Consider the following 14865-nt stretch of genomic DNA (forward strand, 5'->3'; position numbering starts at 1 on the left):
CCGCGCCGGGCCTCGCCGAGCCTGGCTTCGTGTGCGTGGATGTGGGCCTGAGCAAGCCCGCCGAGCCCGCTGCACCCCCGCCCACACCGGGCCCTGCCCGCCCCCAGGGCCGCCTGGCCCGCTGCTGGGCCCGCTGCAGGGACTGGAGGCGCGTGGCGCTGGTCACCGCCCTGCTGCTGGTGCTCTTCTGTGTGGTGCTCTGGCCCGTGCAGTGCGCGCTTAAGACTGGGAACTTGCGCTGCCTCCCCCAGCCCCCCACTGCCGCCGCCACCGCCACTGTTTTCTCTGCTGGGCCCCTGGCTGACAGCTAGGGTGGGCCACCCCTGCCCCAGCCCTCTGTGTGGGCCCCTGGGCCTCAGCTGGGTCACAGGTGCAGCAGCTGTTGGGAGCTGGTCCCCTGGAGGAGCCCCAGCATCTCCAAGGACCCCATTTCCCATTCAGCTCAACTTCCTCGAACTCTGTGGTGCTGGGTGCTGATGGCCTCCAAGGACCACAGGGGTCCCCCATGGGGTCCCAGAGGCCACCTTCCTCATGCCCATGATGCAGAGGGAGACACAGGCCCAGGAGAGACAGACTTGGCCAGGCCCCCTCCCTACACACTGTGAACTGCCTTGGCGGCCCTCTGCCAAGAAGGGAGGGGACTCACCATCCTTATTTTCTTTTCACATTTCACCCGCAGCCTCCCCCCCAAGGCAGGGCTGGCCCTTTCTGTGGGGGTGTGGGGGGGCCAGGGGGACCGAAGGCAGCAGCAAGAGGCCCTGTCTCCCAGTGCCCATCCTCCTTTCCTGAACTGTACATTTTTAAATAAATTATTTTGTATCCACATTTGGTAAGGGGTCCTCACCCTGTAAACCCTCCTCCCTGTGCCACTGAGCCTCCCCCACCAGAAAAGCCAGGTCTGCCCCTGCCTCAGAGGACACCCCCACGGACTGAACTCCCAGCAGCCCCGAGAGCAGATAGACTGCAGGTTCTAGGGTGTCCCAGTCCTGTTCCCTGGGCTGTGGATGGGTTGGAGCAGTCCTGCCCTCCCCCTAGAATTTTGAGGCTCCCCTAGGAAGTTGGGGAGGGGCCAGAGCAGCTGGGCCAGGGTGGGGTGGGTCCCTGGCATGGCTCAGAGCCCTCCAACACTCCCCCACTGTGGACACAGCAGGTGGCACCCCCAAGAAGTCACAGAACCCCAGGACTGAGCTCCTGGGAACCGAGTCCTAGGGACCTACAGGAGCAGAAGTGGTGATCACCAGCGTGTCCTGAAGACCCTAAAAGTCTCTCGCAGACCCTCCCTGGGCCGGGCCTGGCCGGTGAAGTGCCGCTGTGGCTGGAGGGCTGGGCAGGAGTCCACCTGATCCGCTCCCGCCGTCAGCCCCAGGAATCCCGCACTGCCGGTTAGCGTGGTGAAGAGAGGCCAGGCCGGTTGTGGCTCACCAGGCCTCAGACTCCTCACCCCTCGCCCCAGAGCCCAGAACTTCCTGTTCCAACCAGATGGGTTCCCAGCAGGGCTGGGATGGGGAGGGTGCTCAGGGAGACTCCGGAAGCTGGGCCCCATACCCCAACAAAGACACAGAACTGAGAATGAGGCATTTTATTGAGAATACCACAAAGCCACAGGCCCTTCCGTGTTGGGAGGGTGTGACCACAGACTACATGCCAGCGACATCACACCCATCACACACACACCAGTCATGCACACATGAGAGCCTGCCCAGGCACATGACGTTGCACACGCACTCACATGGGCATTTCCCACATTCCCTAATTAAATAAGCGTTTGTCTACATGCAGCCTGTGCTGTGGGTCTGGCGGAAGAGCAGCTGGGGGCGGGGGACGGGCTTAGGATGCAGCGGAGCGGGGCACCAACACTGATGGCTGCAGTCAGGTCAAGCACAGACTGGCCACTTGCTCATCGGTCACTCATGTCACACATACAGGCCGACACTCAAACGCGGCCCACATGGGGTCACACTGGTCACTGTGTTGTGCAGGTGGTGACTGGTGGCCTCCCAGCGGGCGACAAACCTCTGCCCTGAAGCCCTGTCTCCCCCTCTTCCCTCGCCTGGGAGCCCCAGAAAGGGCAGGGGCGCTCCCGGCTGCCCCGCCCACTTCTAGGCATCCAGGCCGGGTCAGGAGGGTCTGAGGGTTCCTGGACCCCTCCCCCACACTCAGGGACAGGCTCCAGTCAGTACAGCGCTCAACAGTCTTGTCTTTTCGAGGACCGCGGGCTCCCGCCTCCGGCGCAGCCCCTCACCGCCCAAGGCCCCGCAGGTTCTCGTACAGGCCGCTGGGGCCCTCCGGGGTCCTGCGGGCAGAGACAGGGTTGGGCCGCACGCTCCATCCCGTCCCCCACACCTCCCGGAGACGACGCCGGCGGCGCCCACCCCGGAACCCTGGCCGGTCCCGCTCCCCGGCCACCCCACTCACGCCGCCGGTGCCCGAGACGACGCGGGTCCAGGGCTGCGGCCCGGGTCCGCTGACGCGATGCCCACGTTCAGATAGTCGTGCTCTTCGGACGGCGGGCGCCGGGAGGCGGGGGTCGGAGGGGTCGGGGGGAGCCCTGCCCCCGCCTGCTCGCGCAGCCGCAGCTGCTCGCTCTGGATGTACCGCTGCAGCGCCAGGTACACGAACTTGTACTGCGCCTCGGTCTGCACCATCCCCGAGCGCTGCCGCCGCACCAGCTGGATCGTCTTGGGCACGTCGATGTCGCAGTCCAGACCTGGGCATGAGCGCGCTCAGGGCGGAACAGGGGTGGCGGTGGGGGCAGGGGGATGAGGCGGGGCTAGGCAGGAGGGGCGAGCCTGGCACCGGGGAGGTAGAGGGGTGTAGCTGGGAGGAGAGGGCCCAGATAGGAGGGGCTGGCCTGCCAGAAGCGGGGAAGGGGCCGGGGCGGCTCACCCTGCCTGCGGATGACGTCCACCAGGATGTCAATCACGATGATGGTGCCTGTGCGTCCGATGCCGGCGCTGTGGGGAACGACCAGGAGGCCTGTGGCGAGTTTAGGGGAGGAGGCCATGGCCCCCGCCTCGGGGTGCACCTGCCCTGCCCGCCCACCCCATCCCCGTTCGCACCTGCAGTGCACCACCATGGGTCCAGCCCCTGGCATGCTGCTCTGTGCCCTGTTCACTTCGTCCAGGAAGCCAAGGACGCCAACCGGCTCAGCCGGGACCCCGTGGTCTGGCCAGCTGAAGTACTGGTAGTGCTTCACTGTGCGCCGTGGCTCCTCCTGCGCAGGGTGGGCTGGTGAGCGTGAGCCAGGCCAGTCTGAGCAGTTCCCCGGTGGAGCCAGGCCACAGGGTCAGAGTGCACTGCTGTGACCCTGTACCCCCAGGGTGGGAGGGGCACGGGGCATGAGCTGGGAGGAGGCAGGATTTGCCATAAGGAGTGACCAGCAGGGTCAAGGCGCAGCAGAAGGGAGCGGGAGGGAAGTGTGGGATTCAGGGCTTGGGGCCCTTGGATGGCCCCAGGTGGCTCAGGCCCCTAGGGAAAGGAAGAGGGCGTGCTAGGGGGAGGGATCAGGCTTCCGAGACAGTGACCTCCACTTGGGAAGAACCAAAGGGATGATTAGATGTAAGGGACAGGGTGGGGAGTCGGGGACAGGAAGGGATCTGTGCCTGACACAGAAATATACACCACTGGCATATGAAGGACACTGAACCTGCTGAATTGGCCCAGGAAGGGACTAGGGACGGAGAGGCCATGTGGGTGTGAGGCCACCCTGGAGCCAGGCCCCTAGGATCAGGGGCCTAAGGCTGAGAAGTGGCCTGCCTGTGAACACTGCCCAGTGGAGCCCAGGCCTTCACTGTGCCCCTGGATTGAGGGACATGGACTGGGTGGAGCCCCGTGGGTGGGTGGCTGGGTTGGTTTTCTCCCAGCACAGGGCTCACCCCCAGCACAGACCTGGGGACTTGCCGATCACTGTGCCTCTGGCCCTGCATGTCATGTGGCCCTCTAGGCTCACCTGATCTGGCCGCCACACCTGCAGTTCCCGCACACAGTAGCCCTGGGCCTGGTACTCAGCCAAGTTGCAGACGCACACACGGCCATGTTCTTGGCTGCCATGCAGCTCTGGCCAATATCGGAAACATTTGTTCTGGGAGGGAGGGTGCATTGCATCAGCTGTGCTGAAAACCCACCAGCATCCTTGCCCCTGTACCCTGTGGGGACTCATGCGTGCACCTGCATACAGAGGGGCTTTCCAGAGTTGTCCCCGAGCCCTCCAGCTGCCCCAAGGCAGAAGGAGAAGGAAGGAGGGGCCAGCCACCCGAACACGCGGTGGGGACGGGGCCGTCAGACCCGAGCGCATACCCGGCCTCGCTCCACCTCCCTTGTGGCCATGACAATGACACGTGTGTTCTCCTGGTGCACCATCGCCCAGAAGGCAGCCACTGTGGTCTGCAGGCAGCCCTGGGTGGCGATGTATACCTTGCCCTGTCCGTGGCCGTCCTTCTCTTCTGGATCGCTCTGTAAGGGGATGGGGGCCGGTGTGTGCAGTTTCCAGGATTCGAAGTGTCAGAGGACAATGCAAGTCTATGCAAATCATGTGCAAAGTAGCACCGGGTGCTCCCACACAGCCCCTCCTGCCCTAAGTGAGGGAGGAGCTTAGGACCGACGTTTAGTCCAGCCCACTCTGCGGACTCCTTGGAAACCACACAATCCCTCTTCAACAATGTCTACTGTCTTGTCAGGGCCCACGGATTGCTGGGGGACCTGGGTCTTTCTGGGCCTGCCAGCAGGAGTTCCAGGTTCATAACAGGGAGATGAGGTCACTGGTGTGTCCAGGCATGGCTCAAGATGTCCTGTCAGATCCATGCTAGACACACACACAGCCGGCCACGCACACCCGTCACTTGCACACCCGCTGCTTGCACACCTGTCGCTCGCACACCCACCCTGATGTAGTTGGCGTTGATGTAGTTGGCTCCAGGCACACTGTCGTCCACGTCATGCAGGGTGACACGGGTGGTATCAACTGGGGAGGGGGAGATGCTGCTCAGATCTCCAGGGGGAGGGAGGGGCCCCACCTGCCTCCTTGCCTGCTGACCCCCTGGTGAGCAAGATGAGGGAGGAATGTGCAAAAGGGAAAGTCACCCTGGCGGTGGGAAGTGACACCCTGTCCCAGCCTCCACGTCCTTGCCGCACAGGCCCCACATGTAGCGGATGCAGCGCTGGCCCCGCACAGCCCCCGCCCTCGGCCCTCACACGGAAGGATGTTCTTGTAGCGATTCTTGGGTTTGTTCTCCAGCCGTTGTCCCTCCTTCCTGGGATACAGGAGCCGGCATTCCTGCTGCTGCAGCATCTGGGGGCGGGGCGGGGGGAGCAGAAGCTTCACCCCATTGTCCCCACCTTCCCCAGAGCCTTCAGTGACTGATCTGCCTCCCCCAGACCACACCCTTCTGCTGGCCCTCACCCCAGCCCCAAAGGACGGGAGTCTGTGGGAGAGTGGGCAGTGGGGAGAGGGGCGGGCACCTCAAATTCTTCCCAGAAGCCCTGCTTGGCCTTCTCGCTGGCATCCGTGGCCCTGCTGAGTTCCTGTACTCGGCTCTCGATGCTTGCAGCATTGATCCTCGTGGTCTTGAGGGGCTGGCGCGGAGAGGCTTGTGTCCAAGCTTAGCAGGGTCCAGCAGACCCCCAGAGCCCTCCCCCAGGGGCAGCTGCTCTGGCCCCATAGGTTTTCCCTTGGCCACCCTGCCCTCAGCACTGCCAAGCACCTTATTCCCTGGGTACCAATGCCCCTTGGGCCCTCCCCACCCCAGTGGTGAAGCGCTGTATCCTAGGGGCCATGCGCCTCGGGGCATACCTGCCTGAGGTGCACGACAGCCCCTGACTTCTCCACCATGGGGTTCTTCGTGTAGCGCTCCACCAGGCCTCTGAGAGTGTCGAAGCGTTCCCCGCCTCCCACGTCATACATCCCGTCCGGCTGTAGGGGCAGCAGTGAGGGGCCAGCCACGGCCGCCTCCCGAGCCACTCCCCTCCCCCGCCCTGCTGCCACTGCCCACCTGGAAGCGGATCATGATGTGCGTGACTCGTGGCCGGCGGTCTGCCTTGTCCGGCTGCTGCGTGAGCACTGACAGCACGAAGTCCCCAGGTTTGCTCTGACTCTCCCGCACCAGGAAGGTGCCCGGACGTCCTTTTTCTATCAGCAGCTGCTCAGCCTCCTTTCCAGACAGGTGCCCATGGTACCACCTGGCCCGGGTGGTGGAGGTGGGAAGGAGCACAGGTGAAACTGGAGGCCACGGCCTGCCCAGGTGAGGGGACACAGACCCACGTACAGCCAGAAGGCTCTGAGCCAAGACACAGACACAGGGACCGACAGGCGGACCCGCCCATACCTCCAGGGCCCAGGCCGGACACCTGCCCAACTCTCTGACTCTCCCCCTACCCAGGAGACGGCAGGAGTCAAGACAGGTGGGCTCTGCAGGCCCCAGGGTGGCCACCAGATGGCAGCCTGGTCCCCAGCAAGGAGGGGCAGGGCCACCTTCCCAGACCAGCTCCGTGTCCCCTCCCTGGCAGGTGCAGCTTCTGCAGGCTTCAGTATTGCAGGCAGGAAAACTGAGGCTGGAGTCACCAGCCAGAGGGAAGGTACCAGACCGGCCACGGCGCTCACGCTGCACACTCTCACCCCTGCAGCGAGTGCCGGGGACCTAGAGGGAACAAGGCCCAGCACCCCAGGGGAGGGGTGCATGCAGACACTCCCTCAACTTTGCTGCAGCTGTGCCGGAGCCCGAGCCCGAGCTCGAGCCACGGAGGGCAGAGGACACCCAGGGGCCATGTCCAGCAGACCTTGCACTCCTGCGACACACACATGTCCACAAACCGCAGATGCCTTCCGCTCACCGCTCCGATATGGGGTCCTGGCAGCCCAGTGGGTGCCGGAGCTCGACGGGGGCCCCACTGCGCTCGCGGAGCAGCCCCCCGCACTGGCCCATGTAGTGCTGCACCAGCTCAGCCAGCGTTGCAAACTTCTCCCCTCCATAGAGGTCGTAGTAGTCTCCCGTGTTTTGGATCTTGATGTGTGTCACCTCGTCGTGGCGCCTGGAAGGGCGGTGGCACCAGTCACTCTTGTGGTGGGGGGGGTCTGCTCCCACCAACCCCCTTCTTCCCATCACCATCCTCAGTTTCCAGAACAGTCTCTGAGCTTTTCCAGCCCTGACATCTCTGCCTCTGCTCTTCCTCTGTCAGGAACAGCCAAGGACAGGCCCCTCCGTGTCCAGCTAGTATGAGGGCCCCACCCCGCGGTGGTGGGGCTCTCCGCCCCCGCTGCCTCCTCCCCACCACGCAGTCAGGACTGGGCCCTCAAGATAGTTTCCTCAGGGTCACAGCACGCAATGCTATGGGGAGACCCTCAAGTCTCTTCAATGGGAAGGAAGTCCATCCTCAGGGCTGGCCTCGTGACGCCTGCTGCCTCAGCTTTAGCAGAGAGACTGGAAAGATCTAGAGACCTTTGGGAAGCCCCCTTCCCAGATCACCACTCTGCTGGTTGCAGCCTTTTCCCATTCCTCCTCCAGCCAGAACCCCTGTGGGCAGCAGTGGGGAGCACCCCCCGGACATGGGATCAGAATCACGGCCATTGAGGCCCCCTGTGCCACACACCAGACCCCTCAGAGGGCAGGAGGGACGTCCGGCCCACTCTCCACCTTGCTGGGCCCTTCTCAATGACTCCCTCCTGCTCAGAAGCCTCTGGTCAGGGGTGCCAGACTTCACCCGCCCTTGCCAAACTGTTGGCTCTGCACTCCCTGACAATCTTGGATGTCCCCGCCAGCAGGAATCCTTACTACCCAGGATACTGCCTAACACCCCTCTGGGAAGAGAGGGGAGCCTGAGCCCCACCTGTCCCCCAGTCGAGGGTGTTCAGATCACCCAGGCCTCCTGGAGCCTCAGGCCCGTTCACACCGGCCGCAGCACCCACCTTCACGCACCTGACAGACAGTGTGAAGCCCCCTGGGCAGCTCCTGCTGGGTCGCACCAGGAAGCTCCCATGCCGGCCCCGGGACAGCAGCAGCCTCTCTGCCTCAACTCCACTGATGTTGGGGTGAAACCACCTGGAATGAGGACCACAAGTTGGTGACCCCAGAGAGGTAAGGTGACACTGAGTATACTCTGGGCCCTCTGGGCCCCCTGAAATCCTGGCCCCCACACAACCTTCACGTGTGGTGCCTGTTTTGGCCCCCATGCTCAAAACCTGCCGTGGGTAGTGACCACAGGGCCTGAGGCCTGTGGGGAAGCGGGTGGGGCTGTGGGGTCCTGGGGACACAGATGAGCAGCCCCTGCAGCGGGCCGTGCGGTGCGATGGACACCCTCCAGCACCTGCACACAGCTACCACTAGGAACCGTGCCTCGAACTCTGTGTCTGGTCCCTCTGGCCTTGCCAGGGCATCCCAGCTACCGGCCAAAGGCACCTGGGGAGCCCCAGTGTCACCCAGGGCTTTCTTCCTGCCCTCACGGCCCATCAACAGACCCTGCCAGCTCCAGCACTTCAGGTGTGGGGGTGGCTGCCATCTTTTCCCACGGGGCACTGCTGGAGTCAGGGACTGCAGCCACCTTGTCCCCGCCCCAGAACAAGAGCCCGGCCTCCCTGCTCAGGGCCACCTCCACCCCGGCCACTCTCCCCGGCCCCGGCTCCTCACTCACATGAGGTTATTCACCACAGGGCCTTTGTACAGCTGTTCTCTGCTCCCTTGGCCCACATTCATATGGCTGAGAGATGCTTCTCATTTCTCATTCTTTATGCCTTATTTTGCTTAATTTTTCTTCATAGTATTTGTCACCTCTTTGACATATATGACATATTTATTGGGTTACCATCTGTCTCCCACTTAAGGAGTTAAGCTCCAGAAACTGCTCTGTGCACCGCCGTGTCGCAGGGTGGAAACGGTACCTGGGTACTAATGACTGCACTTGAGCCACCCGACCCTTCCCCCTCCAGGCCCTCCTCCTCCATCAGCCTCCTTTCACTCGGGCCTTCAGTGCCTGTCCTGAAATGTGTGTGAAATGTGATGTAAATGAATTAAAAGGAATGAATTAAATGTCATGAATTAAATGTAAATGAATGAAAATGAATGTAAATGAACGAAATCAAGACCTGGCTCCTCAGCCACATTTTACTGCTGAGCCCGCGACTGACCGGGTGACCAGGTGGCCACGGAGCCCACGACCGGGCGGTAGGAAGCACTTCTGCTGCGCCCGAGGCCTGGCCGGGGCGCTCCACTGCCCGTCCTTGCCTGAGTCCGCACAGACCCGTTTCCCTCCGCCCTCCAGCCCTACTGACACCTCAGCTCTCAGGGTGCCCTCGGGCTCAGGGACCCGCGGCCAGGTCTCTGTCCTCCGCAGCATTTGACTGACACAGGCGCCGTGCCTCCTTCTAGAATCATGTTCTCCGCTCCCCCTTGGTTTTCTGCCTTACCTGGCCAGGACCCTTTGCTGGGCCCTCCTCTTTCTGACCTGTCAACGACAGAGCTCCCCACGTCTACACATCTGTGTGCCGTCTACACCTCCAGTCCCACCTGGGCTCATAGACACTCCTCTCCTATTTGGAAGGGTAACAACATTTCTATCTTAACATTTGCAAAACTTAAAACTCCCGGCCTGCGCACAAGCCCCGGTTCTCTGACACAGCCCTCACTCAGCAGAGGGACTACCACTCCTCTCAGCGCAGGTGTCAGCCTGTGGCCCCTCTGTGCTCTCCTTCCTAGTGCCTTCTCACCCACTTCCAAAAGCACCCAGAACCAACCACCCTTGCTGGGCATGGCTCACATTCTCTGCATTTTACGGCAGCCCCACTGCTGCCCTTACCTTCTACACAGGACACGTGTCACCAGCCCACACCCACACTTCTGTGTCACCCTTGTCTTCATGGAGGGCAGGCTCAGTTCTGACCTCGATGGCTCCCCAGGGTCCACATGTTGCTTCAGAGAGGGGGAGCCGCCTGGGGCCCCCCAGCCTGAGCAACACTCCTGTTTGCACTCTCGCCGGGGGATGGGGCACACCGCCATCTGGGCACTTCCTGGGCACATTCTGAGCCTAGTGTTTCGAGCTCTCCCCGACATGTATTCATAGGGGAGCCAGACCCGGGGGCATTTTTTGTCCCGTGGTTCAGCAGGTGAGGCTGTCAGGGAAGGCTTCCTGGAAGAGGAGAGTCTCATGGTGACCTCCAGAACCCATCACAGGAGAGGAGGTGAGGCCACCAGGAAAAGGGCAATGGCTTTGTGCTGTCCCTGGACCGATGAGGAAACACTGTGGCCAGGGGGGCTGGGGACTGGAACCCAGAAGAAAGCTTCCAACCACCCCTCCACCCAGGGCCACCTACTCTGCTGAACCACATCCTGTGCCCAGCTGCCCCCTCCCCCTGCCACAGAAGCCTCAGACCCCAGTCCAAGATGGGCAGTGCCCAGAGTGTGGGGACAGGGGTGGGGGTGGAGGCCCAGAATCTAAGCCACAGAGAGGGGTGAAGGGGCCCTCAATCATACTTTCCACCACCCTCTCCTCCCCACAAACTGCCATGAGGTCTATCAGGTGGAAATCTCCGGGGGCGGGGGGAGGGGGGGGGCGCATCCTGAGAGGTGGCAGCCACTCTTGCCACCACCCTCCAGAATGCCAGGCTGATGCAGGGCCTCACATCCCCCCAACCAAGCCTTGAGGCAGAGCTCGCCGCGCCTGACTGAGGGGGCAGGAGGAGAGACGGAGGCTACAGGTCCCCGTCTCCGATTCCCATACCCTCTCTGCGCCAGGGCCCAGGGTCACCTCTGTGCCAAAGGGCTCCCTGCTCTGTGATGGGTCAGTGACTCAGCTCTGTCCTGGTGACATGTCCTTGCAGGCCCAGGGAAGGGGGGCAGGAGGGTGAGCAAGGCATACTGGGCTTCCGATAGGTCTAATGGCTTGGGCTTCTCAAGGCTCAGCCAAACCCAGTCAGTGCTCTGGAGCCCAGGGACAGCCCATATCACCTAATGGATAAGCCTGAACCTTGGAACGCTGGAAGACACACGAACGGCCTGTCAGCACACCTACACATGTGACACAGGGCTGGACATGCCTTCAGGGCAGACACTTGTGACGGTGGGGGACACACAGGCCAGTGGAGAAGGATTTTGGGTTAGAATTCCAGGCCTCAGGACCCCAGAGAGCAGGCAGCCTCCTCCTCTATCTCCCTGCTACCAGCTCCCAGTCCTCAGACCCTGACCCTTCTGGTCCAAGAGGAAACTAACCAAGGCCCACCCTGTCTACACAGAACTAAATTAACCAGAGACGCACCTTCCTCTCCAACTCCTGGCACAGAGGGTCAACCCGAGGGGGTGTAGCAGGCCCAGCACTCACCACGGGATCCAGCCCCCTCCCAGGCACCAGGACCAGTGCACCTGCACCCAGCCATGCCCTGTGGTGCCAGAGGCCCCTGAGTGAGCAGAGCTGGTGGAGGTGCCCATTGACCCACATGCCAGAGGGCGATGGGAAGAAGACATGAGGTGGAGTTGGGTGGAGGGGGATAGATTTTACTTGGGATTTAGTCAGACCTGCCCAGGCCTGACAAGGGTGTGGGCAGGGGCCCAGGGGCCAGAGGAATGACAATCCAGATGGTCGTCACAGGGTGGGGCAGAGAGGGGTTGGCCAGGGCGGGCAGAGCCCTACTCGGGGCTTTCCCAGGCTGGAGTAAGGTCACATGCATGTGACATGGACATGGCCTTCTCTGAGCACCAGAACTTGCCTGGGGACAATGAAAAGTGGGGCTGAGGTGAGTATGAGAAGTCGTTCCAACCAGACTCAGAACCTCCTTCTCCCTGAGTTTGGGCTGTTATCACAAAGCTTTGGAGCCGACAAGTTCTTGAGATCCAACCGATTTCCACTACTCCTGAGCCAAAGACCTATGACCTTGATGGAGGCCACTGTGCCTGGCTGCTTCCTCACCACATCCCTCATAGGGACCCCGGGACCCTCATCACCGAGGCGCTGCTGGTGGGAGATGGAGGGAGGCAGTGGTCTCTGCCTTGCGCTAAGGGTCTCGCGCAGGCCCTGGGGACCCTGAAGACCAGACCTTGATCTAGGGAGTCAGTTAGGGCCCTAGCATGACCCCTCCTGTGACCTCTGGCCTCACCCAGCCCCTAGTGATACGTGTCTTACACCTGTATGACCCCCCCCGCCCGCTGACATCCACATGCACGCTAGCGTGTGAGCTCACATGTGTGTGTACACACATCCAGAGAGCAGGGATCCAGCAGAAAGGGCAGGAAGTGCCCAGTTCCTGTCACACTTCCCATTTTCCCTCTCCGTGGAGGCAGGAAGCTGCTTAGGCTCTGGAATCCCTTCTAGGGCCTGCCGCCTAAACCTGGCCCCAGGAGGGTCGAGAGCCAAAGACGAGCCTGTCCAGGGAGAGCTGGTCCTTACAGTCAGGCAGGGTCAAGGGACCAAGCCTAGAGCCAGGAAACTAGACCCTGCAGGACCCTCCATGCTACTGCCCTGGGTTTCAGGCCTAGGGAAGAGGTGGCCCCCACCTGGCAGAAAACGTCTCCGGTGGCCAAAAAGGAGCCTGGAATGGGCAGAGTCTACACCTGCTGCCCATTCCAGGCGGCAGCCACTGTTACCCACCACCTGCAGGCCATGCTCTGTTCCCTAGGGTTAGGTACCTCTGACCTCCACCTGGGCCGAGCCCCTCCCCTCCCATTAAATAGAGTCCCTTCGTTTGCCCGGGGTGAGGCCCAGCCTCAAGGGCCTGGGACCCAGGCGTCAGGCCCGGGCTGTGGAGAGATATCTGCACCAGGAGGTCAGGCCTGGGGGCATGTCTCCACTACCCGTCGGTGCCGTCGGACCCGAAGCACATCTCCAGGGGTCGCGGCGTCAAGCCACCTAGCGGCCCCAGCTCACCTGCGCGAGGTCATGTCTGCTCCGCGCTGGGCGCTTAGCGGGTCTAGACGGCCGCGCCCTCGGGCCGCTTCAAGAAGGCCCCGCCCCCTGGAGCCCCGCCCACGTGGAGCCCCGCCCACGCGGAGCCGGGTCCCTGAGCTTCCTTAAAGGCACCGCACCCACACGTCTCTCGGAGCGTGGGAGTTGGGATTAAAGCAAGTTTTGGAGGGCGCCAAACTTCAGAACCAGGGGAGTCACGCGGGAGTCCTGGGTTCGGAGGGCGAGGGAGCCGGGTGGTCGGGGTCCGAGTGGTCCCCAGCCTGGCCAGCCGCCTACGCTCAGCGGCGCATAAACTTGATAAATGGCGGATCAGTCACAGCACCCGCGTGTCCCAGAACCCGCAGACCTTTCCCGCCTTCCCCAATGGAAGGGTGAGGGGCTGTGCTTCCCTCACGGGGAGGTGGGCGGTCGGGGGGGGGGGCTCGGAGCTAGAGGAGGAGGCCCCTGAGGGGTTGATGTGAGAGGATGGGTACCTGGATCCAGTGTGATAACCAGATCTTCCCTCCAACCCCTCCTCCCTTCCCCCCTACCTCTGCCACCGGCACTAGACAGTCTCCTGACTTTCTAAGTGATGCTGACACCGCCTTCACCTCAGGGCCTTTGCTTCTGCTACAGATGCCCCGTATCTGCTCATTTCTTGCCTCCCACTGGCCAAACCACCTCTCAGGAGCTTGTCGCTGGGGAGCATCACGCTAATTCATCTGGGCTCTCTACCTTGAGATTCCCTCGTTTGGAACTTTGGCGTCTTCTCCTGTTCATCTCCCTCTACCACCTTTCCAGCAGTGGCACACCAAGGCGTGGAACCTTCTGCAGCTTCTAACCCCTGATCCTAGACCCCGCCCACCACCGCGGGGAGCAGGTCCGCTGACTTGTGGTGCTTCCTCTTCTGCTCATCCGGGTCACCTCACCTAGCCCCTGGAGGGTCCTGACGCTCAGCGGCAGTTACCCCGAAAGCCCCTCCTTCTGGAAGCATCAACTCCCAGACTCTCTTGGTCTTCCTGGCCTCACTGGCCCACCTTCTCCTTGACCTCCTGGTGTGAAGTCCTCTTCTCCCCTCATTTGACTCCCGGAGCAGCTCACCTGCTCCCTTATGTGCTAGACTTCAGCTCAGCATCCCTTCCACCTGCTACTCCACGGCTTCCTGGGCTCCATTCAGGAGGCTCTCAGCACCTCAAGCCCAGCCCCCCACAGGAATCGGGGTGCTGCCCACCCAGGTGCTCCAGGGCCTTCATAAGTGTCCCCTACCCCCCACCTCCTGCCTAGCACAGCACAGGCCTATCCACCCTGCTCCAAAATCCCTCTCTTCTCTTTTTGAGAGAGAGAGCAAGCGCACGCACACACAAGCGAGCACGTGTGTACATGTGGGGGAAGGACAGAGGAAGAGAGAAAGAATCTCAAGCAGGCTCCATGCTGTCAGCACAGAGCCCAATGTGGGACTCAATCCCATGACCCTGGGATCATGACCTGAGCTCAAATCAAGAGTCAGACGCTTTGGGGCACCTGCCTGGCTCATTTGGTCAAGTGTCCAACTTTTGGTTAAGGCTCAGGTCATGATCTCAGGGTTGGTGAGTTGGAGCCCCTTGTTGGGCCCCATGACGACAGTGTGGAGCCTGCTTGAGATTCTCTGTCTCCCTCTCCCTGCTCCTCCCCTGCTCTCTCTCAAGAAAAAAGTTAAAAAGAGTCAGATACTCAACCAGCTGAGCTACCCAGGCACCCACCCCTCTTCTCTTTATTAGTACTTGGGCCCCAGCATGCTGTCCACACAGCAGGAACCCTTCTCACGAAGTCTGAGCAACTCTGGCTCAACCCCTCGCACCCCCCTCCCACCAGGAGCTTCCTGCAGCTCTTCCGACAGAGCCCCAGCCACGCCAGGCTCCCAGGATCCGTCCCACCCATCTTTTCCTGCTCCTACCAGCTCGCCTGTCACCCTCTCTGTCCCATGTGTGAGGCCTCCAGCTAAGGCTGGCCCTGCACTTTCTCTTTCTGCTG

At 62.0% G+C, this 14865-nt stretch overlaps 2 protein-coding genes across 5 annotated transcripts in view; one reads left to right on the plus strand and one right to left on the minus strand.

Moving 5' to 3' along the window:
- The window catches only part of RNF223 (ring finger protein 223), a 6840-nt gene extending 6015 nt beyond the window's left edge, over nucleotides 1–825 (plus strand). Inside the window, 1 exon segment of the mRNA XM_029947025.1 lies at nucleotides 1–825. This exon segment is cut by the window's left edge and continues 97 nt beyond it. Within this exon segment, the coding sequence (XP_029802885.1) occupies nucleotides 1–311 (311 nt within the window). The 3' untranslated portion in view covers nucleotides 312–825.
- Nucleotides 826–1564: 739 nt separating this feature from the next.
- Nucleotides 1565–13673, minus strand: LOC115298555 (tyrosine-protein phosphatase non-receptor type 11-like). Of its 4 annotated transcripts, none has more exons than XM_029947499.1 (14): nucleotides 13591–13673; nucleotides 7898–8030; nucleotides 6826–7023; nucleotides 5988–6174; nucleotides 5789–5908; nucleotides 5458–5571; nucleotides 5191–5287; nucleotides 4881–5035; nucleotides 4297–4452; nucleotides 3950–4081; nucleotides 3060–3214; nucleotides 2887–2954; nucleotides 2416–2707; nucleotides 1565–2293 (listed from the first exon to the last, which is right to left on the minus strand). In XM_029947499.1, exons 3-14 carry the CDS (start codon nucleotides 6915–6917, stop codon nucleotides 2239–2241), a joined length of 1623 nt encoding a protein of 540 aa, XP_029803359.1. In that variant the 5' UTR covers nucleotides 6918–7023; nucleotides 7898–8030; nucleotides 13591–13673; the 3' UTR covers nucleotides 1565–2238. The 4 variants fall into 4 exon arrangements, with proteins under 4 accessions (XP_029803359.1, XP_029803358.1, XP_029803357.1 ...); XM_029947498.1 differs by lacking the exon at nucleotides 13591–13673 and adding an exon at nucleotides 12838–12894 and having other exon boundaries at nucleotides 4881–4960; nucleotides 7908–8030; XM_029947497.1 differs by lacking the exon at nucleotides 13591–13673 and adding an exon at nucleotides 12838–12894 and having other exon boundaries at nucleotides 7908–8030.
- Nucleotides 13674–14865: the final 1192 nt, after the last annotated feature.

The sequence above is a fragment of the Suricata suricatta genome, chromosome 8, assembly GCF_006229205.1.
Source record: "Suricata suricatta isolate VVHF042 chromosome 8, meerkat_22Aug2017_6uvM2_HiC, whole genome shotgun sequence".
Classification (NCBI taxonomy): domain Eukaryota; kingdom Metazoa; phylum Chordata; class Mammalia; order Carnivora; family Herpestidae; genus Suricata; species Suricata suricatta.